Raw genomic sequence first — 27,254 nt, 5'->3', positions numbered from 1 at the left:
ATCCTCTACCACTATATTTGACGAGGTGGGGCGATCTCCTGTAAGCATAACTTCCAACAGAGTAGTAATCTTAGCATCCATGGTCATTAACCTAGTATCTTGTTCCTCTCTATATTTATCAAATAGACTCTTTTCTTTAGTAATCTGTTCATTAATGTTCTTAACCTCCACTATACCCTCCAAGAAAGCCAGACGAGTCACCAATTGGTTAAAAGCCGCTTGTTGCCCTACCATAGAGCAACCAATAGTCTCTTGGGATTCACCTAGGGTTTTCAAAGCCAAATTCAAACTAATGTGTAAATTGGATAGAAGTGGTATCAGGTAATCTCCTCTCTCCTCCCTTCTCAAACCAGGAGACTCCTGTTTATCTTCGGCTACCCCACGACTTTCCAATATGGTTCGCTGAGGGTCGGTAGCTTTATCTACAGTTATGGGTAAGTAATCCCTTTCCTTATCAGTTTGGGTATAGCTGGTCTTACTATATATAGGTGGTATAAATGTCTTTATAATCGGTCTAATAGGGGATAGGTGCCTACCCTCTTGTTGTTTCCACATTATAGAAGTGTTTCTATTTTGTGAGAGTGTATCAATTGGCGCACCCTCCGATAAGCTCCTCACCCCCTTGTCTTTGGACAAAAATCTACCTACTGGTTTCTCTAGATCAACAATTTCCCTCAGCAAATGACCTGTAGCATCTGCCGTAATAAAGAAGGAATCATCCAAATCACTCTCCCCAATGGGCTGGTTAAGATTATACTCAGAATGAATGGGGGTCTCTTTAGATTGGTCCCTCCCGCCAGCCTGCTTAGAGCTCCCCGACTGAGGAGAATCGAGGGCACATTGCACCTTATTATCCTTCCCAAAGATAAATGTTGCCGGCGAAATGTGAGTGAATTGCAAAGTTCCACACGGTTGTTTCCCCTTCCATATCAGAGAATCCAAGCATTGATTATCCCCTGCCTGTAATTTCCCAGTAATAATCCTCTTCTGAAGAGGAGTGGACGCATGATACCGAACTACCCTTTTAGTACCAATTCGACTTTGTTGAAGACATTCCTCATCTGTATATTCCTGTCTGGAGTCTGGAATGTCCCTATTAGCCCCCGTATCCTCTATGTCTGGTATGTCCACATTTACCTCAGTCAAAGCTACAACATTCAAAATTGCAGGATCTGTGGTAGGATATCCCTTCGGGCTCCCCTCAGCTCTAATATTAGAATTTTCATTAATATTCTCAACCAATAAAATCGAGGCAGCCATATTTTCAGTGTGGTCAATACTAATAAGCGCCTCACAATGAGTCAGAGAGCCTGATTGGACCTCTACTATCGTAGTAGCTTGACTCACAGCAGTTTCAAACCCGCTTCTAAGTGCGGGCATATTATAAAAAAAGAAAAAAACCAGAAAAGAAATATATTAGAAAATATTAGATTAGAAAAAAGAACACCCTGAGGGGAGATCAGCTCGCAGCCTCTAAGTAGCAGACACAAATTTAGTTTTTTTTTTTTTTTTTTTTAAATGGCTGGGAACAAGACTAATATAAAAACCAAATCATTCTGTACTGTAGTTGTGCCAAAAGGAATGTGTTTAAATTAAACCCAGAGGGGAGAACAACTTGCAACCTCTGATATAATTATAATTGCGTCAGCTTAGAAGCATAGTTATTTAAAATATCCACATTTAAAGAACGGGTTTAAAGAAAACACTCGGTTGCAGGGTTGGGAACGCCCGGCGGCTAGTGGAGCTGCCAGAGTCCGACTCTCCACCCCGTACCCTGGAAGCTTAAGAAGGACGTAGGTCAAAAGTTAGTAGCAGTAGACCAGATTACTCACAGCCAAACAGCGGCTCCAGCCCTTACTGCCTCCAGGGTTTAGCGCCACAAGGGTGGATATGCCGTCAATAAAAGTCTTCCTTGAGGGGTCACGTGATCCTTCACGTGACCAAATGAAGCTCTGCCCCTCCTGGGAACGGAGACGAAATGAGCAGCAAGAGCAAGCAGCTCGCAGTGCTGCTTAAAGGTAAGCACAGCTGATAGGTTCCAAATGCTATTACTGACAGTACACTCGCAGAGAGCTAATTCCAACGCCACACGGGCGGATATGCCGTCAATAAAAGTCTTCCTTGAGGGGTCACGTGATCCTTCACGTGACCAAATGAAGCTCTGCCCCTCCTGGGAACGGAGACGAAATGAGCAGCAAGAGCAAGCAGCTCGCAGTGCTGCTTAAAGGTAAGCAAAGCTGATAGGTTCCAAATGCTATTACTGACAGCACACTCGCAGAGAGCTAATTCCAACGCCACACGGGCGGATATGCCGTCAATAAAAGTCTTCCTTGAGGGGTCACGTGATCCTTCACGTGACCAAATGAAGCTCTGCCCCTCCTGGGAACGGAGACGAAATGAGCAGCAAGAGCAAGCAGCTCGCAGTGCTGCTTAAAGGTAAGCACAGCTGATAGGTTCCAAATGCTATTACTGACAGCACACTCGCAGAGAGCTAATTCCAACCAATCCCTTGTTGAAGATTCTGCGGAACATTCCACCATCGAAGAGCCTTGTGTAACGTCGATGGAATCTGGACGACGTCTTCCCAACATCCGAGAGCTTGTTTCCTTTGGTGATCTAGGGCCTCCTGAACTGGTCTCATGCGAAGCCTGCAGTTTGGTATGAGGAATATCCACGAGGACATCATGCCCAGAAGGGATTTGTACGAACGTACCGATGTTGTCTGTTTCTCCAGGAAGCACAAGGTTGAGCGTAGAATCGCTGCTATCCTTTCTGCCGATGGGTCTCACCCTGGGAATGCTGGTATCGAACTCGGCGCCCAGGAAAACAGCTGTCCTGCTGGGAACGGGGCAGGCCTTCTTGTTGTTTATGGAGACACCTAACCCTTTTAGGAGGTTGATCGTCCTTAAAACTGCTGAGCGAGCCCTTGTGGCGGAACATGCTTTTATCAACCAGTCGTCCAAGTATGGGAAGACTTCCGTTCCTGTCCTCCTGAGCTTTGCAGCTACTGGTGCCAAGCATTTTGTGAAAACTCTCGGTGACGATTTCAGCCAGAACGGGAGCACTCAGAACTGAAAATGAAGTTCTCCCACCGTGAACCTGAGGAACTGTCTGTGAGCTGGATGGATCAGTATATGGAAGTAAGCGTCCTCAAGTCTAAAGTTGCCAAGAAGTTGTTCTTGTTTAACCAAGGGAACACTCCTTGCAATGCTACCATCTTGAATGTTATGCGTTTGATATATTTTTTGAGTGCCCTCAAGTCCAAGATGGGTCTCCATTGACCGTTTTTCTTTCTGATGAGGAAGAAGCTGCTGTAGAAACCTTTTCCCCTCTGGAGGTAGGGCACCGGCTCTACCACTGCTTTCTGGAGCAGATTTTGAACTTCGGACATGACCTGTTTAAACATGTGCACCCTGCGTGAAGATGGAAACAGGGAAGGAGGTTGGTCTAGAAATTCTAAGGTGTGACCCTCTCTGATCACCTGCAGCACCCATTTGTCTGATGTAATTGACTGCAAGTGTTGGAAGAAGCGGCTTACCCTTCTCCCCACCGGGGTGTGACGTTGAGGGGACCGAATCGGATAGTCAGTTTTGTTTGCCTTGTGACTTCCCCTGGGCGGAGCCACGCCTGCCTCTATGGGAGCATCTGTTGGAGGATTGATACTTGTTCTCTTGGTATGTGCTACCTTACACCTTCTGACCATAAGAGGAGCGGCCGTACCATCTATATTTAGAAGATGGGCTCCTAAAGGGGCAAAAAGACCGACGGTCCTTATCCTTGTCCTTTAAAGAACTGATGGCTCGGGCCGTATCCGTGTCTGATTTGAATCGGGTCATGAGTATAGTCGGCCTCTACCGCAGAGGGCTTCCAAGGGGGACTGTGCTGCTTAGGGGAAGGACAAGATCGTTCCTCTAACACTTCTGCATCTGAAAATTCCTCCTGGAAAATTACATCAGGAAGCACTGCCATGTCCCCCAACGGAGAAACTTGCGCTACCATTGGTTCAACAGCTTCAGCAGCCTCAAGGAAACTGTCCCTAATGACAGGTGTCACCCTGGTGGAAGGCGCCTCGGGCTCCAATTCCTCCCTGTTCGATGGCACTTTCGTCGACGAGCGTCCCACCAATGGTAGTTCCGTCGATGAACGTGGCTTGCCTGTCTACGAGTGTTCCGTCGACAAATGTGTTTTGGTTGGACCCGTCGACACGTGCTTTGTCAACGAATGTGGTTTGGATGGTCGCTCCCCCGTCGACGAGTGCTCTGTGGACGAGCATCTCGTGGAGTGCTTCGTGGACGAATGGCGTGTTTCCTTCGTCGACGATAAATCCGATGACGAGAATCTTGCCATAGACAATGTCTTATGTGTAATCGTCGTCGATGAGGGTTTCATCGACGGTGTGGCCGACGACGGGCCTTTATCTTTCGCTCGTGGACGGTTTCCCCGTCGACAAATACCACCCCCACCCGACTTTTTTCAAACTTCTCTTGCTTCCAGATGTAAAAGAAGTCTTCTGTGCCTGTCCTGAAGAGTCTTGTTGGAAAAAGTCTTGCAAATGTCGCATTTCTGAATGTCATGTGGATACAAGCAGGAAATGCAATGTTCATGGGGGTCCTTCATGTAGACTAACTTCTTCTTGCATCTCGTGCAGTCCCTGATCAGGGAAGACTTCTTAACAGCCTGAGATGCAGCCATTCTGAAGAGAAGGTTTACACAACGATTTTGGGTCAAAAACAAGAGATTTGTCTCAAAAACCACCTGAGACAAAAGCCCCTAAAAAGGAGAACAAAGTGGAATATATTTAAAAAATATATTCCACACAAAAAGTAGAAAAAAAATTGAAGAGGTCAGAGATCTCGAGGATTCCCTATGTCTGATAGACTGCTGTGAAAAAACTGAAGATGGCTGCCGGGGGCGGAGCTTAAGCCCTGCCACCTCATTGGTTGGGGCCATAATGGACCAAAGTGACGTGGAGGGACTGCACAATAGAATGGCTCATAGGCCACAATGGAGTAATTACATGCATTCTCAAGGGGAGAACGGATATATATGGAACATTTTTATTAACACATTTTTATCACTGTGGATTCCCAGACTGACGACGGGGAATATTCAAGCAATATTCAAGCAATATTCAAGCATCTGAGTCTATGAAAGATCTAATGCTGGAGAAGCAGGAATAATGGGGAATCGGACGATAGTTAGGACGATGAATCACCTGAGCCTAATCGCATGGAAGACATTCCCACTTGGTGTACCTGCAATCGTTGCGAGGTCATGAGGTCATGACAACCGAGGTGGAGAACTGCAGCTGCCAAGAAACATAGCCAAAGAAGGCACCCCACTGCTATGCGTTACTGAGCATTACCGAGCTGTGAATCCATATCTTCTAACGAACAGAACACCATGTGCATCATTAGAAAGTTTTGCTGGTGTAACATAGGGCACACACAAATTGGAGTACAGGGAGTACAGGGATTAATCGATCGCTGATCACAATCGGCGTATCATGAGGAGGTTATAAAGAACATTCGAAGCATGGAAAAAGATATTGTTCATTTCGTGGACTTAATCTTCTCTTGGGAGCGTTCTTTGCAAAATAAAAGCACTTGTTACATTGCAGACTATTGATGTTTTCTTAAAAGGAAATGTTTTGCTCCGCTATTTTGGACAAGAGAGAAAAGTTACGTGCTGTGAGAGGATGTGCATGTTTTTGTTCCTGGTTCTGCGTTAAGTAACGTTATGGCGTGGGTGATGACGGGGCACGTTTGGCGACACTGGACACGAACGTCATGAAAATAGGTGGAGCATATTGTTTGGACTAGTGATGTCAATTTGAGGGGCGGGCAATCTGTATTCTTGCTGCAAGGAAACTTTACCTTTGGGGCGATGCATCAACGGAAAAGATTAGTACAAGATGGCGGCGCCAAACCCGTTGGTTAAATGCATAGGAAAAAATGGTAAGATCAATTACAGTATGCTTAAAAATACATGCCAGACCGATTGGGACAATAACATTTTGGAGCGAACTTCCTGTTATGACCAATTGTCAGGGTACTTATAAAGGATACTCAGGTAGCCAGGTGTGATCTTCAGGTTACTTTAATCATATTTCATCTCAAGGAGATAGGAAGTACAGTACTAGGAAAGCCCACTGGCTCCCACCACCCAGGCTACATCATTACCAACTGCCCTAGGTGGAATCTCATACACTCAACATTCCAGTCAGTCACACTCCAGGCATTCCATTCATGACCTCACACCTGAAGACACACAGCATGCATTTAGGGAGAAGGATTAAACAAGAAGATAAACATATTATAGAAATACCATTCCTGAGCCCTGCCTTCTTTCCACCCAAGCAGACACACATCACAACAAACCCCCCCTTTCTTTCACACAGCCAGACACATAATTCAAATAACACGCACTCAGCACAATTCCGAAAACAAGGAAAGGTTATTGAAACAGGCGTAATTCAACCACTGGCAGAAGGACCACATCAACATAACTATCTTCCCAAACCTACAAAACACCTTCCACTCACCGCTGCCACCGGAGAGCCTCAAACCTGCCACTTTTGAGCACTGCCTGCCCCACCTTGGGCGACCAAACAAACGATCAGAAACCCTTACAAAACACTGAACACCTTCTATCCACCACTAATGGATCTCGGAGCTGCCACCCCATTGCACAAACAGTCCCAATATGGACTTGCACGTAATCCCACTGCTCCAAAATGAGAAACCTAGCTAATAAACAGATACAGCCAATCCAGACACATGTAAGCCGGAACAACTGAGACATACAACCCACACGCACTCAGCACACATACACTGACCCAAACACACCGCAACCGCATCTGGGCAACCCCCACGTATGGTAAGTTCCAAACTAAAGAAAACTCTCACACGGCCCAGTTTGCTGGACACACAAACTGAGCCATAAAGCACCATGGATCTCTAACAAAATCCAACACTACTACACACCAAGCGGTCCTCCGGAAACCTGATGGAAAATAATGTTGCCCCATTCTCGCCAGAAACACCACAAACCTACTGGCATTCCCTGTGTGATAATGATAACTCAAATAACTATATTGGGATGACGGAGCTAACTCTCCACCCCAAACTGGGTCCACTACCTGAGACAGAAACCCAAACTCACATTTAAATCTTCATCCAATCACCTACCACTGGATCTGGATACTTAAAATATCACGCTTGGGAGAATGCTCCCATCCAGCAGAACCCAACGGTCTCTTCACTGAACACTGTGCTAGACACTGACAACTAAATGTGAAGGCATCTCAACCACAACAGTGCTACACAACAGCATGCGGACAGGGCCCTGCCCCACACCTGTTACATCAATGGGCTACCACTCTCACCCATGCTCACAACCTTAAAGATATGCAACCACTCTCACCCATGCTCACAACCTTAAAGATATGCAACACGACATACCTACACAACGTGAATGGGTTCCTCCTCTCACCCATGCTTACCTATCATCCACCATACTACCTCAATGGGTCACCTGCAACATCTATGACCACCACTCTCACCCTTACTCAACCTTAAAGATATGCAACACAACATACCTACACAACATTAATGTGTTACTACACTAACCCATGCTCACCTGTCAACCACCATACTACATCAATGGGTCAGCAAAGGGTCGCCATTCTCACCCAAACTACTGGCAAGCACATTAAATGCACACCTACTCTAAATTAATGGGCCAATGCTCTCATCGCCCATACTCAAAACCCAAAAAAACATGTCTTGCATTGAAAAACCATACATGGTGCATCAGAATACATTTTCCACAATACACTACAATGACCTAAAATGATTTAGTTGCATTGTTCTCATAAAACTCCTAGAAGTCCATGTTGCATGTTTCTTAATGTGAAACCTTAAAACATACTGGCCCTCATTACGACCCTGGCGGAGGACCATGGTGCAATTTGCACCATGGTCCATGGCGCAAAGCTGCCAACTCCGCCATGGGGGTTGGCGGACTTACCGCCCCATTCCGACCTTGGCGGGGCGGTAAGTCCCCAATCCCCATTTACCCTTCCCCATTCCCATTTTTGCCCCATAGGGTATAATGGGAGTGGGGAAGGCGTTAATTACGCCACCGTAAATTACAGTGGCGTAATTAACGACAAGTCCCGTAGCGCCATGGATTTTTCCGCCTGCAAAAAGCAGGCGTAAAAATCACCATGGCGCTACGGGAACTCGTAGTCGGGCGGAAAGGTACGCCATGGTTTACGCTGGCGTAAACCCCTTTCCGCCAGGGTCGTAATGAGGCCCACTGTAAATCCTCAATACATTAAACTAGCACGTGATAATATCACAAACTACAGAATCTGTGATCTACCCTCAAAATACACACATCCCACCAAAGGACCGACATGCTGCATTCCTCAAATCATTATCTGTGCACTTTCTCACTGCTGTACACACATACTCTTCCAATTGACATCTCTGAGCGTATTTGAAAGTTTCTGCCAAAACTTTGCTACTCCTTAGAAATGCACTGAAACGTCCCAACATATTCAATTCAAACACTGCCCCACAAACACAGCTAAAACAGGCAACTCTATCAGACTAGATGACAAACTCTACTTGTATATAACCCTAGCTATTACATGTGGCATAAAAACAAATCTCGCATATAAAACAAAAGTACTTGACAGTAAAACGTTCCTTATCCAACTTGCTCCGCAGCGCCTGTCACTCTGATGGACAATGCACTAGTTCTTAGCAAAATCTATCAACATGATTGGGTTGGAAACATGGCACTATGTTTAAAACTCAAAGATTTCAATACTGTTGCCATTGGCACCAAAAGGTATGGAGTTATATCTGATTATCTGCTGAAATTTCCATCACATTTATTTCGACAGAAACTCCTTAGATTTAGATTGAACCAGTATGAAACAAATGACATCTTGCTCAGAAGGAGATTAATCCCAAAGGAGCAGAATTATTGTCGATTTTGTCTAATTAGGGATCAAAGAGAAACTTTACAACATCTTGTAATTGAGTGTACTGCGTTGAATGATACAAGGGCAAAATGCTTTGGGAAAAAATTGATTGTTCAGAGCTACCTAGATCATGATCAAATATGGAATCTTCTGTTCTCCAATCCGAGAATAACCGTGCAGATTGCAATTGTGCAATTTGTAGATATAATATTTCCTGATACCTTAAACCGACAAGTGTGAACAGTGATCATGATATGAAAGTTGACATTTTATTATTTATATGTTTTCCCTTTTGTGACAATTGCTGTATTATTTATATTTTTTCCCTTTTGTGACAATTGCTGAATTGACAAATATTTGTTGTGTTGTGTTTTATGTTTCTGAAATGTGTATTGTATATGAATGTATTATATGTAAACTTAATATTGAATATTTGAAAAGTTGGTTTACCAACTGTAACAAATTAATAAAAAAAAAAAATACATGTGGGATAAAAACAAATCTGGCATATAAAACAAAAGTACTTGATAGTAAAACGTTCCTTATCCAACTTGCACCGCAGCACCTGTCACTCTGATGGAAAACGCACTAGTTCTGCAGTGCATGCCTGTCCCTCTTGTGGAACATGCACTTGCTCCACAGCACCTGTCCCTCTGATGACATGCCCGTGCTGCACCTAGGTCTTTATTGTGGGCAACTTCTCCACTGGGTCGCCGGTCACAATAAAGTTCCTGGTCATTCAACCAACGGATTTATAACGGAAAAAAACCATGCTGTTCACCATGGCATCTATAGTATCTCTGAAAGGCCCCCTGTGCGATGTCTTCTGTCCGCGATGACCTCTGCTCATCTCCCTGATCTGCCTGCATAGTGTGGACGCCCACAGCTCCCGAGCTGCCTCAGATGCTCTGTCCCTCATCGCCTCTGCAGCACCTGCAGCTAGGCCAACCCAGCAATTCACTTCCTGGTCACGCCATAGCACAATACTGGGCGCTTTACTCATAACTTATCGGTGATGCCTTGCATCATACCAACGGTCTCCTCAGCTCTCAATGTAGAAGCGTCCACGTTCTGAGCCGATTTGCAGCTCCCCAAGCAGTGCCACTGATTTCATCACTTCAAGACTGACAGCGGAGCCGCACGGAACTCTGGTATTCCCAATATGAACCTTCAGTCCAGGTCAGTCACTTCTTTGGGCCCCATAGCGCTCCGGCAAATCCACGGTAACGCTCACTATAACGAGTTTCCAGCACCGTTGTAGAGCACAACTTCACTAAACTTGAGCACTTTCTGGCAGGGAGGATTTAGCACACCCCAGTGCCCTCGTGACAGGCAGATCACCCATACAGGAACATGGAAAATGGGTGCCTACCAGGCCAGTCTCACTTGCACTCCCTGTATGCAGGGTCACTCTGGCACTCTCATTACCCCATGAGTGCCTGCCAGGACAGTCTCTGTCTCTCTCTCTGAGAGATCCAAGAATTCAGTTGCTCTGCTCGCCCTTGAGTGTCAGCTACAACTGTCTCAGGTACTGGGACTCTTTCTCTGGCACTCTTACTTCCCTCTAGGTGCCAAACAATGCAGTCTCAGGCATCTTTAAGACTCCTTGGCATCTTTACAGTCTCTGCCAACAGGAAAGTGTCTTACTTCCCCCTGGGTGGCGGGACACATCGTGGGGGGGCAGTGGGTTCCCTCTCATTTCTCTGCTTCCTGCTCTGCACCCCCTGCACGAGTCTCCTTTCTCCTCTCCTTGGCTCTCATTCACACAGGTACCTGTCTTCTTCTGGGTTCTCAATGGTCCTCACAAAGACCAGCTTGTCACCAATTGTTATGTATGATCAATAGTCAGGGGACTTATAAAGGATACTCAGGTAGCAAACTGTGATCTTCAGGTTACTTTAATCAGGTTATCACAAGGAGTAAGTACAGTACTGGGGAAGCCCACTGGCCCCCACCACCCAGGCTACATCATTACCAACTGCCCTGGGTGGAATCTCATACACTCAACATTCCAGTCAGTCACACTCCAGGCATTCCATTCATGACCTCACACCTGCAGATACACAGCATGCATTCAGGGAGAAGGATTAAGCAAGAAGATAAAGATATAATAGAAATATTATTCCTAACACTTCCCTCTTTCATTGCGATCAGCAGCTGTGTGTCTTGGGATGGGCTCCGAGGCAGCAGCCTGGAGAGCCATAAACTTGACACTGCAAATCTGTAGGAGACACTGAAATCTATAGGCAGTAAAACTGCATACCAAGCAGTAGCCTACTGCCTTAATCTGTAGGGTTGGCAAGTATGTGTATGCTAGGGCAGACACAGAATTAGTTGAGAGCCCCGGGTCGCACACCATGCGCCTCCCGGGCACTCCCAAAGCTTGAGGGCATGATGGACTGCTCGTGGGCCATAGTGAGCAGGCCCAGAAAAACTAAGCCTCGAGCCACATGTGAGGCGCGTCCAGGGTGCATACAGGGCTGCTCATTCTGGACTGTGTGAGCCGGGAGGCCATGAAGCCGAGAACCAAGGGATAGAGCCTTGGGGCTTGGCGGCCTCCACCAGGTGCAGTTGGTGCAGACCTATATGATCCAGACTCCCAAAACATTAAACATAAATATCAGGAATGGTCCAGGAGCCAGAAGACTTAAGCCAGTGATGCTGTCCTTCGGTAGGCAGGCTGGCAAAGAAAACAAGTCCTGGACAGCATCCTCGCGTCAGCCCGGGTGAAGAAAAGTGAGGCCCAGCACAAGTACAGCATTCTTCCCAAAGCTCCAGCACTGCTGGAAGGATTTGGGAGGGATGCCTGCCAGCACGGCTCAGGTGGAATGACACAGCATGCAAGACCTGCCCCAAAACGGGAGTGAGTATAACGGCCAGGCTGCAGAGGTGAGAGTGCGGGTGATATAGCACGAGAGATGGAGAGCCAGTGTTGCATGATATTCTGCATCCTCATGGCAGAATGGTGGAGCTGGTGTTCAGCAGTCTTCGGGCCATTGTAGGGGTGGTGGTGATTGCAGTACCCCATTAGGGCACAGTGTGCCGCAAGGATGATATGATTTGGCATTTATAACGTGCCTATACACAAGTGTTTCAAGGGGCAAAGAGGCAAGGGACGGGGGAAACAGAGACAACCATATTACTAGGCCAGGTGACATTGAGATTGCGCAAGTGCAGGGGAGAGGGGAGGGGAAAAGTGCTAGGGAAGTGGGAGGTGGGCAGTGCTGTACATGAGATCCCAATAACAAGAAGTGCGGCCAGCAGGTGGCAGCTGTAAGGGTAAGTGCAGACATCGGGTGCCCAATAAGTGCATGTAGGGGGACTGTAGGGTTACAGATACACACCCAAGTGCAAGCGTTGCCAGGAGGCAGTGCGAGTGTGGAACTGGGTGGGCAGGGACCTGGGCCCAAAATGAGAGGGTAGCCAGGTGACCAGTGCAGTATCAGACAGAAGATCAGCAGGGGAGATGACGGAACTCTGTTCGGTCATCAGTGGTTAAAACACTAGCCCACAGGGGCACGGAGGGCTGCATCAGCTGACAACAACCCCTAAGAGACAGCTGAGAAGGGCAAGCCTCATCCACATCAACAACATCAAGGTACTGTTTGGTGTTAAAAACACAAAGAACTGAGGACTGTGATGGGGTGACTGACTGCATAGTTGTATAGGTGTGTAGGTGTGTGTGTGTAAGTGTGTGTTGGTGTGTATGTGTGTGTACACGGTTGAGGAGTAGCTGTCCTGGTATGGGAGCAATAGTTCAGGTAGCAGCCTGCCAGAGGCTATCTTGGGAGAGGGACTGCCCACCAGGGCCATTCTCAGTCAGGACCATACACTGGGTGGGTAGTGCCAGACAGGTCCCTGAGAGAAGGGTCACGCCAGGGCCAATTTTAGAATGGAGAACCATTGAAAAATGTTTGAGCAGGTATTAAGAAGTCAATGTTTACGTTTATCAGCGTTAAATAAAAGAAAGAGAAGTGTTGGAGCTGGTGATGACACTGTTATTAACCCTCACGAATTATCCTGAGGGTTAATAACAGTGTATGTTATGGCAAGGAATTTAGCCCATATCCTGTTCAGGTATTGCAAACATTTTTTTGTTGCAGGTTGCCATAGCACCCCTGTTTTTACAGCTAGTTTGTTGGGAGACCGATGTCGAGAAATCCCTGGCTTGTAGAATGGTGTGAACAGAAGCAAAAAACAGCGGGGCTACATACATTTCATCTAGCTATGACTCTCCAGGAACCCCATGTCTGATTTCTAGCTCTGCTCCATGTGATGTATTAGAGGAACCCATGTTGACCTATGTCAGTAGATCCCCAGGCGTGAGTCTGCCTCTTCTTCATATAATGGTCTATTCAGGATTCAAGATTTGCACTCGCCACTAGACATTGGCGAGTGATATTTGACTCTTGGTGAGTAAGAAACAGTGTGCTGTGTGTATGTATAGAACTGCGGTAGCAAGTTTTATATGGCTGACTAGTGAATTGCAATTAGAATTTTTGCACCATGGTCTATTGTACTTCATGTCTGACCTTCGATTCTCTTACTTGTGGCACCAAAGGGAATTTAGCATCTTTAGGATCCAGTTCTGCTACTTTCCACATATATAAAAGCAGAATTTCTCTCACCTCCAGGTCTGCTGCATTTTTCTCTTCCTTTGTTTTCCATTCCTGTATGTCGACCAGCTCTTTCTTCAGTTGCTCAAGGCGGATTTGAAAGCGTTTCTAAAAACAAACATACATTCACACATTGCAATCGCGGTCCAGCATGCACTAACAAGTTTACTTATTTACAATATTAGAGAAGGATTTATCAATCTGCATCTGAATTACCCTGTTCTCAACCTCCTATGTCAACATACAAACTTCACCATCCAGGTCTTAAAGAAAGATAGATCTAGGGCAAAGGCAGGTAGCCTGTGGTTTTCCATATGTATTAGATTCCCACTGACCTTCACTATTGACTATATATTAGCTACAGTTGATGGGAGTTGTATTACGCAACATGAGCCGTAACAAGTGGGGGCTACACTCAGAACATTAAAATCAGGATGATGTGAGTAGCATCATCACACACGTGTCATTAAGTGGGGGCGCGCAGACGGGCACGCTCCCGTTCAAGCAACAAACTGGGAATGCACGTGTTGTTTACTTAGTTTCAATCATAATTTGAAGCAATATACACAGTAGAGCTCTTTTGTAGCCACCTGGGGACGGACTGGGTGACCAGAACGTTGACTTCTAGTGGCAGGAGAAGGTTTAGACACCTTTAAGATGTTTGTGGACATTGCCGCCAATTACGAATGAACCTAAATAAACAACACATTTGAAATTTAGACAAAAAGTGGAGTGGTAATCACTATTGTGTCAAATTCCTAATGCAAATACTATATGGTATACAATGCTGAGGACTGAATGGTTGAGACAATACACAACGTACCACGTACTGGTGCATACGCAAGGTCTGAAGATAAGAACAATCAATAACATCATCTACAAGGGCAGAGCTTCCCCAAGACCTTAGAGATCAGGTGGTATGCTGTCCTCAGTCTCTTTTCCTAACACACCTTTCCTGAGTTGGACATGAAGGGTGCACCTTCATCATTGGGTTCCAAAGGGACGTAGGAGTAGAGCGCCTTAATATCTTTTTTGAAGCAACTAAGGAAACAGATGACATTGCGAAGAAATCAATGATACTAATCTGTGCCAGTAGAGCAGTACACAAAATATATAAAACTCTGCATTGCAGAAAGAAATTATACCTGACCTCAAAAACTGCCCACAAGGACTACTTGAATCCTCAATTCCGCGCAGACTAGGAATGGTTCAAACGTAGCCAGGCACACCAGGTATCCCTAGTGTCCCTGGTCACTTACTACGTACGCCTTCACCATCTCGACCTTACAGGCAAATTAACAGAACAGACGAGGAGGACATAGTGAGTGCACAGCTGACCCAGGACTGTTTCCTGTGCAATTACGCTGACCAATTGTTCATTCTAATTCAAAGCATTCTGGAATTAAAAAGGTCATACAAATTAGAAAACATGAAAGCTGATCAAATAGGGGACGCTTTGAAATAGCTGCGTGTTAATGAGGTGAGGGCAGGTCACTCGTGCCCTGAGGCAACGAGTACTACAGAGGCCAGGTGCCTCTGGCACTCCTATTGAGAGATAGATGTGTAGTAGGTGTCACAAGCTCAACTACTATGCCAAAGTGTGCCCGGTGGCGCGCCTGGTTGACAGTCCTCTGAAAGGCATTATGCAGGAAACTTTTAAACAAGATTGCGGCAGTGAAGGTAGCTGAGCCCATAGAAACAGTTACTTATGTGAAGGTTAAGATGTGGCAGAAGACTTCATCTCTACTATCTTCACTACTAAGGCGGGTTGATAGCATCAACCACGTGGCAGAACGAGCCTGTAGATATATGTAGGACTGCAAAGTGTTTGGTAAATGAGACAGTCTGCACGAGTTTGGTAGGACTCACATAGCGTTGTTTCTGAGCCGGCGAACGTGTTGCTGAGACTCTGCCTCCTAATTAATATATCTTGAGACATTCGCAAAGTGTTCCGGCAAGTGTGGAAGCAGTCTGCAGTTCGCTGTCGGCTGCATACACGTACGAGGTGTGGGTAAATAAAAAAGCTGGAAACATACCTGGAGCGGCCATACAGGTGGGAACGAATGTCGAACAGTGTTTAAATATCTTTGGATTAATAATTAAAACACGTTTTCACTTGCCCAATTTCAGTAGCAACCGCTTTAGGCCATGAGCAGCGACTGCTGGGAACGTTCCCTTTGAGCTGCTCTGGCCCTCCGTTGCAAAGTCAGAATTGGCCAGTGCTGCGGAATAAGGAGCACGTGGAGCAAAAGGGCACAGGCAAGTAAGCAGGGGCAGAGGGCCACATGCAGGCACACTAATACCCATAAACCGAATATTCAGCACTGAGCAATATTTTCCCACCACACTTCCTGCTCCTGACCTGGCTTCCCGCTCCCCATCCAGGATTTTAGCCGGCCACAGAATATTTTATGGTCCAATGTGGATTTTTTAGCAGTGGATCAAATAAGAATTTGTTTAATTCCACGGGTACACAGCCTTGGGCTAGTGAGGCATTCACCAAAGTCTGTACTGGTTTACTAAGGGCATGGGCATGCTGTTTGGCCAAGTAGGTCGGAATAGGGTCAAAATTTTGATTGGTGGGTTTATGATCAATGATCAATTTCTCAATGCTTGCTGTGCTACCAAAAGCAAACACAGGCACAGTCACTTGGTTGTCAGAGCATGCATTCTTAGCAACAACTTCAGTGTAAGGGTTCACTGTTTGGGCATCGATGTTAGCTCTAATCAGATACATTTTTTCTGAAAAGAATATATTAAAATCATTAGCCATCTTTTGAGATGGCAATAAAGTAGCTTCTGTGAAGAGAGGGTTAGAGAAGTTTCTGAGGATGGGAGTGAAGGTGTTGACGTGCCTGAAGGTGTTGCACATGCACAAAGGGTTGGGCTGAGGATGGGGAGGTTGGCCAGACAGGGATTGATTGATGTTTTTTTTTTAAACGGGTGACGGCTACATTTAACAAATGTCACTTCAACATTAAATAGCACTTTTTCACAATCAGTACTGTCCATGCTTTGTGATTTTTGACACGTGATTTATTCTCAGTATAACAATCCCAGCTGCCCCCAGTGAACACCCAGCACACAATCCCCCCTCTCCCCAGTGAACACTCAGCACACTATCCCCTCTCCCCCCAGTGAACTCCCCACAATAGTGCAGGTAGGTGCATGTTTGTTATCAGGGCACCCACAACAATGCCATGTCCAACTAGGATGGTCGTGGGCGCTTTCCTTGTCCAGGCCCCTCTGGTGTGTGTGACCTCAGGTGGCGTATTGAACGGCGCCTAGGAGACGGCTCAAGGGATCCCTCCGTGGGTGTAGTGGAGGTTGAAGGGACTGACCCGGTTGCCTGCATGTGCTGTCGGAGAAGGTTGTTCCCCACCCTTGTCTGACACTGCCTCGCACATCACCCTCACCCTTTGTCCAAACCCTGTCAGGGCTGCGGTGCATTGCTCCACCACTCTACGTGTGCACACATTGGGCCTCATTACACGGACGGCGGTAAGGGTTAACGGTCACCGTTAATGGCAACGGTGACCGTTAACCCTTACCGCCGTACTACGAGGTCCCTTTGCGGGTTGGAGGAATTAACGCCTGCTTCTTGCAGGCGTTAAGTACCAACCCGCTAAGGGACCTCGGAGCTAATTACGGCACCGCAAAATTGCGGTGCCGTAATTAGCGCCTTCCCCATTCCCATAGAGCCCTATGGGGCAGAAATGGGAATGGGGAAGGGCAATGGCGGAAGGGGGATTTACCGCCCCTCCAACCTTGGAATGGGGCGGTAAATCCCCTTTCCGCCAAGGCGGTGCCGGTAATTTACCAGCATGGTCCAGGGTGCTAATAGCACCCTGGATTACCGCCTTCCGTGTAATGAGGCCCATTGTCACGCGCTAAGTACTTGCATCCATGGCGTATGGATGCACTGATGGCCTTGATGTGCCGGCTGTGCACCTTGGCCATAGATTCAACTTTGGCCTGTTTGGCCTCGATCACGTCCAGTCGGCCCATCACTGCTGCCCCTGTGATAAAGGGTACCCCTGGTGTGGCAGGTGCCGGCCTGCCATTTGTGCGCTGTTGGGGGGGGGGGGGCTGCATGGGGATATGTTGCCGGCTGGGATTGGGCTGCCGGGCTCTGAGAGCCGGTCTTCAGGGCTGCCATATGATGGCGTGTCTTCATCTGGCTGTGGTATGCGGACACGACGCACATGCACAGGTGGGGTTTGTGCTAGCTGTGTGCCTGGCCCTGGGGTCTCCTGTGGTGTGACCATCCCTTCAGCGTCACTGCTTCCGGGTGAATGCAGACGTCCTGCCTGATGCGCACGTGGAGGTGTCAGTCCCACGTCGGGCTCCGATCCACAGTTGAGTCCCTCGCATCGGGGCTATGCCTGGTGGCTTGGGGCGAGCTGGCCGTGGAATCCCTGCAGGCATGTGGGTGCTGCAGCGGTCTGGTAGGGCTGCGTTGTGGCGAAGTGGGAGGTGGCCTGCGTCGGTTTGCTTCCGTGCAGCCCCTTTGTGGGGTGGTGGTGCTGGTGGAGGCACGCTGTCTCGGGAGCCGTGATGGTGTGGCCTCCTCCCCATCATCCTCATCCCGTGGGGTTTGCCGTGTGCCTGTGGGGTACATAGGGTGTGGTTTGAGTTCAAGTCCTACATTAGTATCAAGTAGTTCATGCCATAAAGTGGGATTGAAGACAGTATCAATCATGCATTCAACTTGCATTTCGTTCAGTCACCATGTGGTGCTTGGTGTGAGTGTGGAGGTACACTGCATGGGAATGTTTGTGTGACAAGATTACATGCAGGGTTGGGGTGCACTGCGCTCAGGGTCCTGGGGGTGTATTCTTGCACACTCACACTCTATGTAGCTGTCCCATGGCTATGGATGTCTGTCCCCTGCCCCTTCTATTGATGCACTGCACGTGCAGGGTAGTCTAGGCAGTACTACGGTTCAATGGATCAAGGGGTCACTTATGGGTTTCTGCAGTGCCTCACACGCATTTCTTCACATTCATTCACTCAGGGTCTGCATGTGTGGTACTTTCAGTTGCATGCATTTGGGGTGGGACTCACCTGCAGTCGGATCAATGCCAATGCCTGCCTCCGCTCCACCAATTCCCTCGATGGTGCCGATGTCAATCAGGGCACTCATCTTCTCCTCCCAAGGTGTGAGTTCGGGTGGGGGTGATGGTGGCCCTCCTCCAGTGCCACTGCTTACACTCCTGTGCTGTGAGAGGATGCCGCGGACTCTCACACGCAGGTCGTTGAGGCGCTTGCGGCAATCCTCCCCATCCCGGGGCACGCGCCCCACTGCAGTGACCCTTTGGCTGATGTTGCGCCAAATCTGTGCTCTGCGCTGGCCTCTGGTTTTGCGCTGCTGCAGCTCTTCATGATGGATCTCAGCCTCCTCCACCAGTACAGCCAGCTCCTGGTTGTAAATTTGGGCTTTCTCACCCTATCCAGGGCAGACTTGCCCCTAGTGCGCGCCTGTGACATGATTCGGTGTTCAATGGGGTGGATGGCTTCCAGGGGCTGTGATATCCGACGGATTGTGATTTCCAAGATGGCCACCGCTTTGTTTCCCATCCCGGTGGTGACGCGTTTCCGGCGCGTTAATAGCGTGCGCTCATGGCGCGCACTATTAGCACAATATGGCGGTATCGCACGGTGCGCCGGATTTACAGGTTCTAACCGCTGCGCGCTATTTGCACTACCGCCATGTCCCTGTGCGTGTGCATGAAAACTCGTGATCTGGCGGATTGTCCGCCGGGGGGCTTGATGTTTGCGCCGTTTACATTCGATGGGAAAACCACTGCATTACCGCCGAACTCGTGATGAGGCCCTAAACTAGTAAAATCTCATCCTTGTATGTCTTTAATGCAAGCTTAACCTCAAGATGATCCATTTCGGCTCTAGTGTTGAGCCATTTTTAGGGGTTTCCGGTATAATCCCTTAAGGATTTTCAATTTTCCATTAAATCAATGGTTGTTTTTCTTAGACATTGCTTTAAACTTTATCAAAGAGGCAGAAATGTCACAGTTGACCTGCAGTTGCTGCATATCATTCATATAAAGAGCTGCACAAGTGGTATTGGTTTGTACAGTTGTTATATTGCCCAGTAACTTGTCGTCCGAAATGCAGTCAGTATCCTTTTTCGGGAGGCATAATTCAGAATTTGGAGTTAAATTATGTGCGCCGATGGTGTGGTTAGTGGTCATAGTAAAGCGAACAAAAAATGGTCCGACTAACTGACTGGCATATTATCGTTGTGACATAGACTTAGGCCTTTAGACAATATAGGATCTAGACAATGGCCAATTCTAAGTGTTAGCAACATGGATAAAATCCTATGATTATGAGACTCAAGAATGACGTTCAAATGTCTGCAGTCAGCATCCTCAAGCTCACTGCACCATATGTTGAAATCACCCAATACAATTAGCATTGAGAAGCAGAGTGCTTCTGTCCCTAAGCATCCAGGATGTGTAAAAAGAGGTTAGCTGATCAAGGGGGTCTGTACCATAGGATAGGATCAGTTGACATGAGTCATTAGGAGTCCGCTGACAGGTGCAGGCCAGTACCTGGGAAGAGTATCCCAGTTTAGTGTATGAAAGTTCTGTAAAGCAAGACCATTTTTGTACAACATAGCTACTCCACCTCCTTAAAATGTTCCATTAAGCCACTTAATCAGATAATTGTCTATTACCAGGAGATGAAAAAAGGTTATATAGGTGGATGCGAACCAGGACTCTGTTATAAGAACGATATAAGTCAGTGGACTGAATAAAATCATTTACTGCAGTTGCGTTCTTGATGGCTTATCTGCCAACTTTGTTGTGAGTCCCTAGGAGAGAGCAATGTATTCTTTCGATAACATTTCGACATAATAATCTCTATGTATATCCCTTTACGTTGCCTCCAAGAACGTGATACTTCAGTGAGGTGTTTTAAGTGCAATATTGTAGGGGGAAAGGATACAAAGCTGCAATAATAACTTACCTCAACAAATCGCTTTCAGTGGAGTATTCTATGCACACCCATACGCCACGGACCGCCACAGACTAGCTGGTGCCTGTCGCGCTGGCGCTTCTGTGCCTGGTGTGCAAAGAAATACCCAAACGAACTAGGATTCCCTTGTGAATTGTAGTTCCTTTACAATGGGACTTGTCAGTCTTTTTCAACAACTTTTTCCGATTTTTAATGTGTAAACATGTTGCATGAAATAGTCGTCGAACAGTTGTGGATCTTTAAATCTAGGTGTACTTGTGCAATAGACGCAATAGGGTGTAAAAAATATTTAAAATACACTTTTTTAAATGTTTAAGATTTTAGCTAAAAAGAATATATCAATTCAAAACCAACACAGTAAAATATCTAGTCAAGAAACAACTGCAGCAAGTATTTAAAACTCAATGTTCAGCGTAACGCGCCCTGTGTTTATAATGTCAGTAGATACTGCGTTACACAACATTATTGTAATAAACAACTCTCTTATCGCAAAGTGGACAAGTACTACAAAGGAGAAGGACAAAACTGGATCCAGACAAGTGTTTCCAAATGTAGTAACACAAATAAAGTCGGGTCTGTCACAAAAGACCAACCATGTGACAAAAAAGAAAAAAGAGGGCTCCAAAAAGAAGGGGAAAATAAGAGTCCTCAGATTACGTAAGGATGGCAACATCAAATTGAGCACAGTGGTGCAGTTATACGAAGAGGGTGACAGCATGGCGACCCCAGAACGGATTACCAAAAGGAGATGTGATATTATTGCTCCTATATTTAATAAATATGAAGGAAAAAAAAGACAATTGTGTCACAATGACCAACATTGCCAATAGGTCACCGAGAAGATCAATTAAAACTGTTAACAGTGGAGAAATTAAGAATACGTACTGAAAGACAGAGGTGGAATGGATCGTGAACCAGCTCAACCAATAATATTTGAATCAGTGTTTGAAGATCAATGGGATGTTCCCCTCAATAGAGCAGGAATAATGTCAGTCTTCTCAACTGTGCCTGAGTTGAAGTCCATCTCCTCTTCAGATATGAAATGCATTACTCACTGTAATAGCATTTCTGATGATTGTGTCTGCTTAGATTCACATGCTGTGCATATGGTCCGACATCCAGTGGTAACCGCAGAGTATTGCATCTTGTCTTTCAGGGACCGAAAGGGGACGTCGGCATAGGCGCGTCTGTAACACTATCCCTATCGTGACGTGTAGTGTACCCAAAATCCAATTGTATTTTATCTGCCATGAGGGAGCCCAAGGCTATTGTGAGTGAGTACATGTAGAGAGAAAGTAGTCAGACATCTATGTTCCTTCCACCCCGAGCGGGGAGGTAGCATGTGAATCTAAGCAGATACAATCATCAGAAATGCTATTACGGTGAGTAATGCATGTCTTTTGATGCTTGTTAATCTGCTTAGAATCACATGCTGTGCATAGACTAGCGAGCAGTACCCAGAGTTGGAGGTGGGTTGTGAGAAGGAACAGTAGAGAAAAGATGTCTTAGTACTGCTTGTCCCACCTGACAATCAGACCTAGAATGAGTGTCTAGGCAATAGTGTTTTGTAAAGGTGTGCACAGAACTCCAGGTTGCCGCTTTGCAAATGGACTTTAGGGGAACATTTGCAATGAATGCTATGGAAGCTCCAGTGCCCCGAGTAGAGTGTGCTCTAGGCTTGAAGGGTAGTTCTCTCTTAGCAAGAGTGTAACATAGTGTGATGCATTTCTCAATCCACCTTGAGATAGCCGATTTAGAGACAGAATCCCCTTTTCTACCAGCTGCCACTGAAATGAAAAATTGGTTTGTTTTTCTCAGTGGTTTAGTTCTTTCCAGATAGAACATGACTGCCCTGCGCACATCTAGTGTGTGTAGGCTTCTTTTGGCCATGCTAGTGGGATTCTGGAAAAAGGTAGGTAGTTCGATCGATCGGTTCACATGGAACTTCGAGATTCATTTAAGCACAAATCTGGGGTGAGTGCACAGAACCACCTTATCCCTGTGGACTGTAACAAAATGGTCTAGGAAAGAAAGGGCCTGTAGTTCACTAACCCTTCTAATAGAAGTGATAGCCACTATGAAGGCCGTCTTGTAAGTAAGGTCTTTGAGGCTTGCTTTATGCATTGGCTCAAAGGAAGATCCCATGAGTCTGGTTAAAACCACATTTAGATCCCATCCAGGAGCTGGGTGTTTGTTGTTTGTTTGTTTATTCACTTTTTATGCGCACCAGACCCGTGGATAACAGGGCGCAGCGATAAGAAAAATGCAAAGCTTAGAAGTCACAGAGTAAAACAGTTGTACAATATCCAATATACATATATACATTTCACATAGTTACAAAATATACAAAATGCAAGAGTACAATTTAGAAAATATTACACTAGATATAAACAGTAGTACGTTAGTATTGCCCTAAATTAGGTGACACAGTCATCTAAACAATTACACCAATGGTCAGAGGGGTGGGGAGCATCAGGTAGTGAGCGACTAAGGGTCAGTGGAGCCTCATTACGACCCTGGCGGAAGACCATGGTGCTGTTAGCACCATGGTCCATGCCGGTAAGTTACCGACTCCGCCATGGGGAAAGGGGGAATTACCACCCCATTACAAGGTGGGCGGTAATTCCCCCTTCCTCCATGGCCCTTCCCCATTCCCATTTTTGCCGCATAGGGCTCAATGGGAATGGGGAAGGCGCTAAGTACGGTGCCGCAAATTGCGGCACCGCAATTAGCACCACGATCCCTTTGCGGGTCCCTACTTTAACGGCTGGTCTAGAACAGCCGTTAAGGTCGGGTCCCGCAAAGGGACCTCGTAATTAGGCGCTAATAGGTTAACGGCACTGCAGCCTTTTACGGCGCCGTTAACCCATTAGCGCCTGGGTCGTAATGAGGCACGATATGTTTGATTATACTTTTTCTGAAGTGTAGGTAGAGTTGATCAGCTCTCAGGTCTTGCGGCATTAGGTTCCAGATTTTGGCTGCCTTCACTGGGAAGCTATTTCCTACGATCGTGTTGAACCTGAGTCTAGGTGTTGCCAGACAGTTAACGTTGCCAGCTCTGGATGGTCTGGGTGAGGTTTTCCTGTGGAGTTTGTCTGAAAGGTAACTAGGGGCAGCGTTGTTTAGAGCTTTGTGGGTCAGAGATAGCATCTTTAACTGTATTTTATTATCAGTATATAGCCATTTGTATTGGCGTCAGATAGAGGATATATGGGTTCTTTTGTTTATGTCAAATGCTGCTCTCGAGGCATTATTTTGTAAAATTTGTAACCTCCGGATGATAGTTTTATTAGCACCACTGTATAGGGTATAACAGTAGTCAATTCTGGAGAGTATTAAGGCTCTAGCCAGGATCATGCAACTGTCATTAGAAAGGAATGGCTTACCGGCTCTCATCAGTTTGCACGTATAGTCCGTTGTGGAGGCCAAAGATTTTACCTGTTTATCAAATGACAAAGTGGCATTGAGGTAGAAACCGAGGGTTTTTACTTCCTTGGAAACTTGGATGATATTCCCATCAATATTAAAAGAGGAAAATTCTTGGCCTAGTTTTTTAATGTGAGAATGAGAGCCCAGGATTATCAACTCAGTCTTATCATCGTTCAGGCAGAGGCCGTGGGTGGCCATCCATGCCTGGATGATAAGATAAACCCTATTCACCAATTCCGTATCCTTGCTATGATCCCCAGAAAGCGGGAGTAGGATCTGTGTATCATCGGCATAGTTAGTGTAGGTGATACCCAGTTGATCCAAATCATGGAATAGGGGCTTGGTGAAGATGTTGATCTAGGGTCTGCTTCTTGGGGAGAGGGAGCACCCAAGACTGTTTAAGGTTAGCAGGGATGGTGCCTGAGGCGAAGGAGGCGCTAATCAGTTTGGAAATGAAGGGGGACAAGTTTCTGGCAGCCTCTTTTATGAGTTGTGCAGAACAAATGTCACCTTTGCAGTTGGAAGGTTTGAGCAAAAGGATAATTTTTTCTATTTCCAGAGTAGACATTTGGGTGAAATGAAATGTGTTGAGGCGTGGATGGGTTGATAGGAGGAGGATTTTTTGGTAGTGCCTGAAGATTCAGTTCTTCTTTTTTCAGCTGTATTTTATTTTGGAGCGTGTTAATTTTATTTGCTAGGGCATTTTGTATATCTGTACACCAAGACTTGTCCTTGGTGCAGATATCAGGAATGGCTAGTGGTGACTCTAGTTCTTTTAGTATCAAAAAGAGTTCTTTCATATTTGGCTATACGTTCGTCATAAGAGTTACGTTTTGCCCGGCAGACTTCCATTTTTATGAATTGAGGAGAGAGAGGTTAGTTTCGCCTTATTGTCATTCGAAGGGCAGAGCCTCCAAGTAGTTTCACTTTTTCTTTTCAAGAGGCGTAGGTCTCTCAGCTGTGGCGTAAACTATTTATTTAGATGTGCTTTAAGTTTACTAGCTCTAAGTTTCAGCAGGGCTATATTGTCCAGAGTAGTGAGAATTATGTTGGTTAATTCGTGGACTAGGGTACTGGGATCTAGATTTTCTGACAAACCACTAGTAGTTAGTAGTTAGGATAGCAGGGATGACTTTCTCTACTGTGATGCACTTTTTATTTCTAGTTAAGCATGGAGGCGCTAGTAGTGGGGCCGAAGGAGTAGGTCAGGTAGTGGATAAGTTAAAGGGCACCAGTGAATGGTCTGTCCAAGGTAGAGGCGTGATAGAGGAGATTGTGGCTATACAGTTATAGTCAGCAATCCAATCTAGCGTTCTACCCTTCACATGGGTGGGTTTGCTGACTTTTTGAGACAAACCTAGAGCATTAATCATGTTGGCTAAGGCCGGGGCATTTTTGTCCATAAGGTCATTAAAGCCTATATTAAAGTCCCCTAATAGGAGTAGTTGGGAAGATGGTTTAAGGTTGTTGGTAAGTACATTATGCAAATCCTCCTCAAAGGTACCAATAGGAACTGGAGGTGTGTATATTAGATGGATGGTGAGTGATTGCAAGTTGTTTATCGGGACTTTGGCAGATAGAGTTTCACATGATGGTAGCAATTAGGCAGGAGCTAGTCTGAGGGAGAGACTTATTTTAGAGATGATGGCGATGCCGCCTCCTCTTGCGCCCTCTCGGTCTTGTCTAACTATTGTGTAGCCATCTGGGATGGCTAACATAAGCGATGGTCCTGCCGCATTGTGTAGCCAGGACTCTGTAATTGCAAGGAAGTCAAGGTTACCGTCTATGATAAGGTCAGCTATGTCCAGGGCATGGGCGATAAGCGATCTCGCGCTGAGAAGTGCCCCTTTGAAGGAGGGGGTCTCAATTGCGGCTTTAGTTTGGAGAGGCTTAGCTGTAGTGTGATCAGTTATCTTGCGCTCATGAGTGTTAGTAGGGAGGGTCTCTATAATAGGCGCATAAGGTGGCAGTGACAGCTTCGTATGACTAGGTTGCGTACAACGCTGATAGTTTGATTTGAGATGGGAGAAATGGGAGCATAAATCCTCTTAACCTATTCCATAAATGCTTTAATCACTCGTATTTTCCACCACAACACCTTTTATTGTGAGGTGGTGTAGGCTGAAAGAGCAGCCAGATGAACTTTTAGGGAATTGAAGACCAAACCTGTGTCTAACAAATGGGTTAGGTACAGCAACATGTGCGTGGGTGAGCAATCAATGGGATTGACGCCCTTGGTATTACACCAGATGACAAACCGTTTCCATTTGTTGGAAGAGCAATAGCGGGTGTTAGGTTCTCTAGCCTCCCTGAGAATGTCCATGCATCTCTGAGGGAGCTGAAGGTGTCCAAACTCTATGACCTCAGGAACCAGGCTGCTAAATTCAGAGTTTGTGGGCATGGGTGTAGGGTCTCCCCCCTGTCCTGAGACAACATGTTGTATGGGCAGGGTAGTTTTACTGGTGGGGAGAGGGACATTTCCATTAGATGAGCGAACCAGGGTTTGCGGGCCCACATGGGGGCTACCAATTTCATGGTGACTGGTTCCTGATGCATCTTGTTAAGTAGGGGAGTCGGGAGAAAAGCGTAAACAAATTTCCCTGACAATGTTATCCAGAGACCATTCCCCTTGGAGCGGTTCTGGGGGTACCTGGAGGCATAGTCTTGGCATTGGGCATTCTCCTGAGTTGCGAACAGGTCTATCTCTGGGAAGCTCCTCTCTGCGAAGACATTGGACACAATGGCCCTCATTACGACCCAGGCGGTAAGGGGTTTACGCCGGCGTAAACATCGCCGACCCTTACCGCCTGAGTACGAGTTCCCTTAGCGCCATGGCGGATTTAACACCTGCTTTTAGCAGGTGTTAAAATCCATGGCGCTAAGGGACCTTGTTGTTAATTACGCCACCGTAATTTACGGTGGCGTAATTAACGCCTTCCCCACTCCCATTATGCCCTATGGGGCAAAAATGGGAATGGGGAAGGGTAAATGGGGATTGGGGACTTACCGCCCCGCCAAGGTCGGAATGGGGCGGTAAGTCCGCCAACCACCATGACGGAGTTGGCAACTTAGCGCCATGGACCATGGTGCTAATAGCACCATGGTTCTACGCCAAGGTCGTAATGAGGGCCAATGTCTTCGTGCAGGCGCCATTCGTATTCTACAGGCAGTGGGAAATCTCTGATGAGCAAGTCCGCTAGAAGATTGAG

At 46.5% G+C, this 27,254-nt stretch overlaps 1 protein-coding gene across 1 annotated transcript in view; it reads right to left on the bottom strand.

The window, feature by feature from the left end:
• Window positions 1-27,254, bottom strand: part of LOC138516879 (E3 ubiquitin-protein ligase TRIM39-like) — a 753,998-nt gene that overhangs the window by 475,257 nt on the left and 251,487 nt on the right. The window contains exon 3 of the mRNA XM_069632328.1: window positions 13,627-13,722. Within this exon, the coding sequence (XP_069488429.1) occupies window positions 13,627-13,722 (96 nt within the window). The remainder of the gene's footprint in view (window positions 1-13,626; window positions 13,723-27,254) is intronic.

The sequence above is a fragment of the Ambystoma mexicanum genome, chromosome 6q, assembly GCF_040938575.1.
Source record: "Ambystoma mexicanum isolate Mex_15411 chromosome 6q, UKY_AmexF1_1, whole genome shotgun sequence".
NCBI lineage: Eukaryota > Metazoa > Chordata > Amphibia > Caudata > Ambystomatidae > Ambystoma > Ambystoma mexicanum.
Note: the sequence above shows the minus strand (reverse complement) of the source record. Positions and strands in the feature narration are given on the sequence as shown.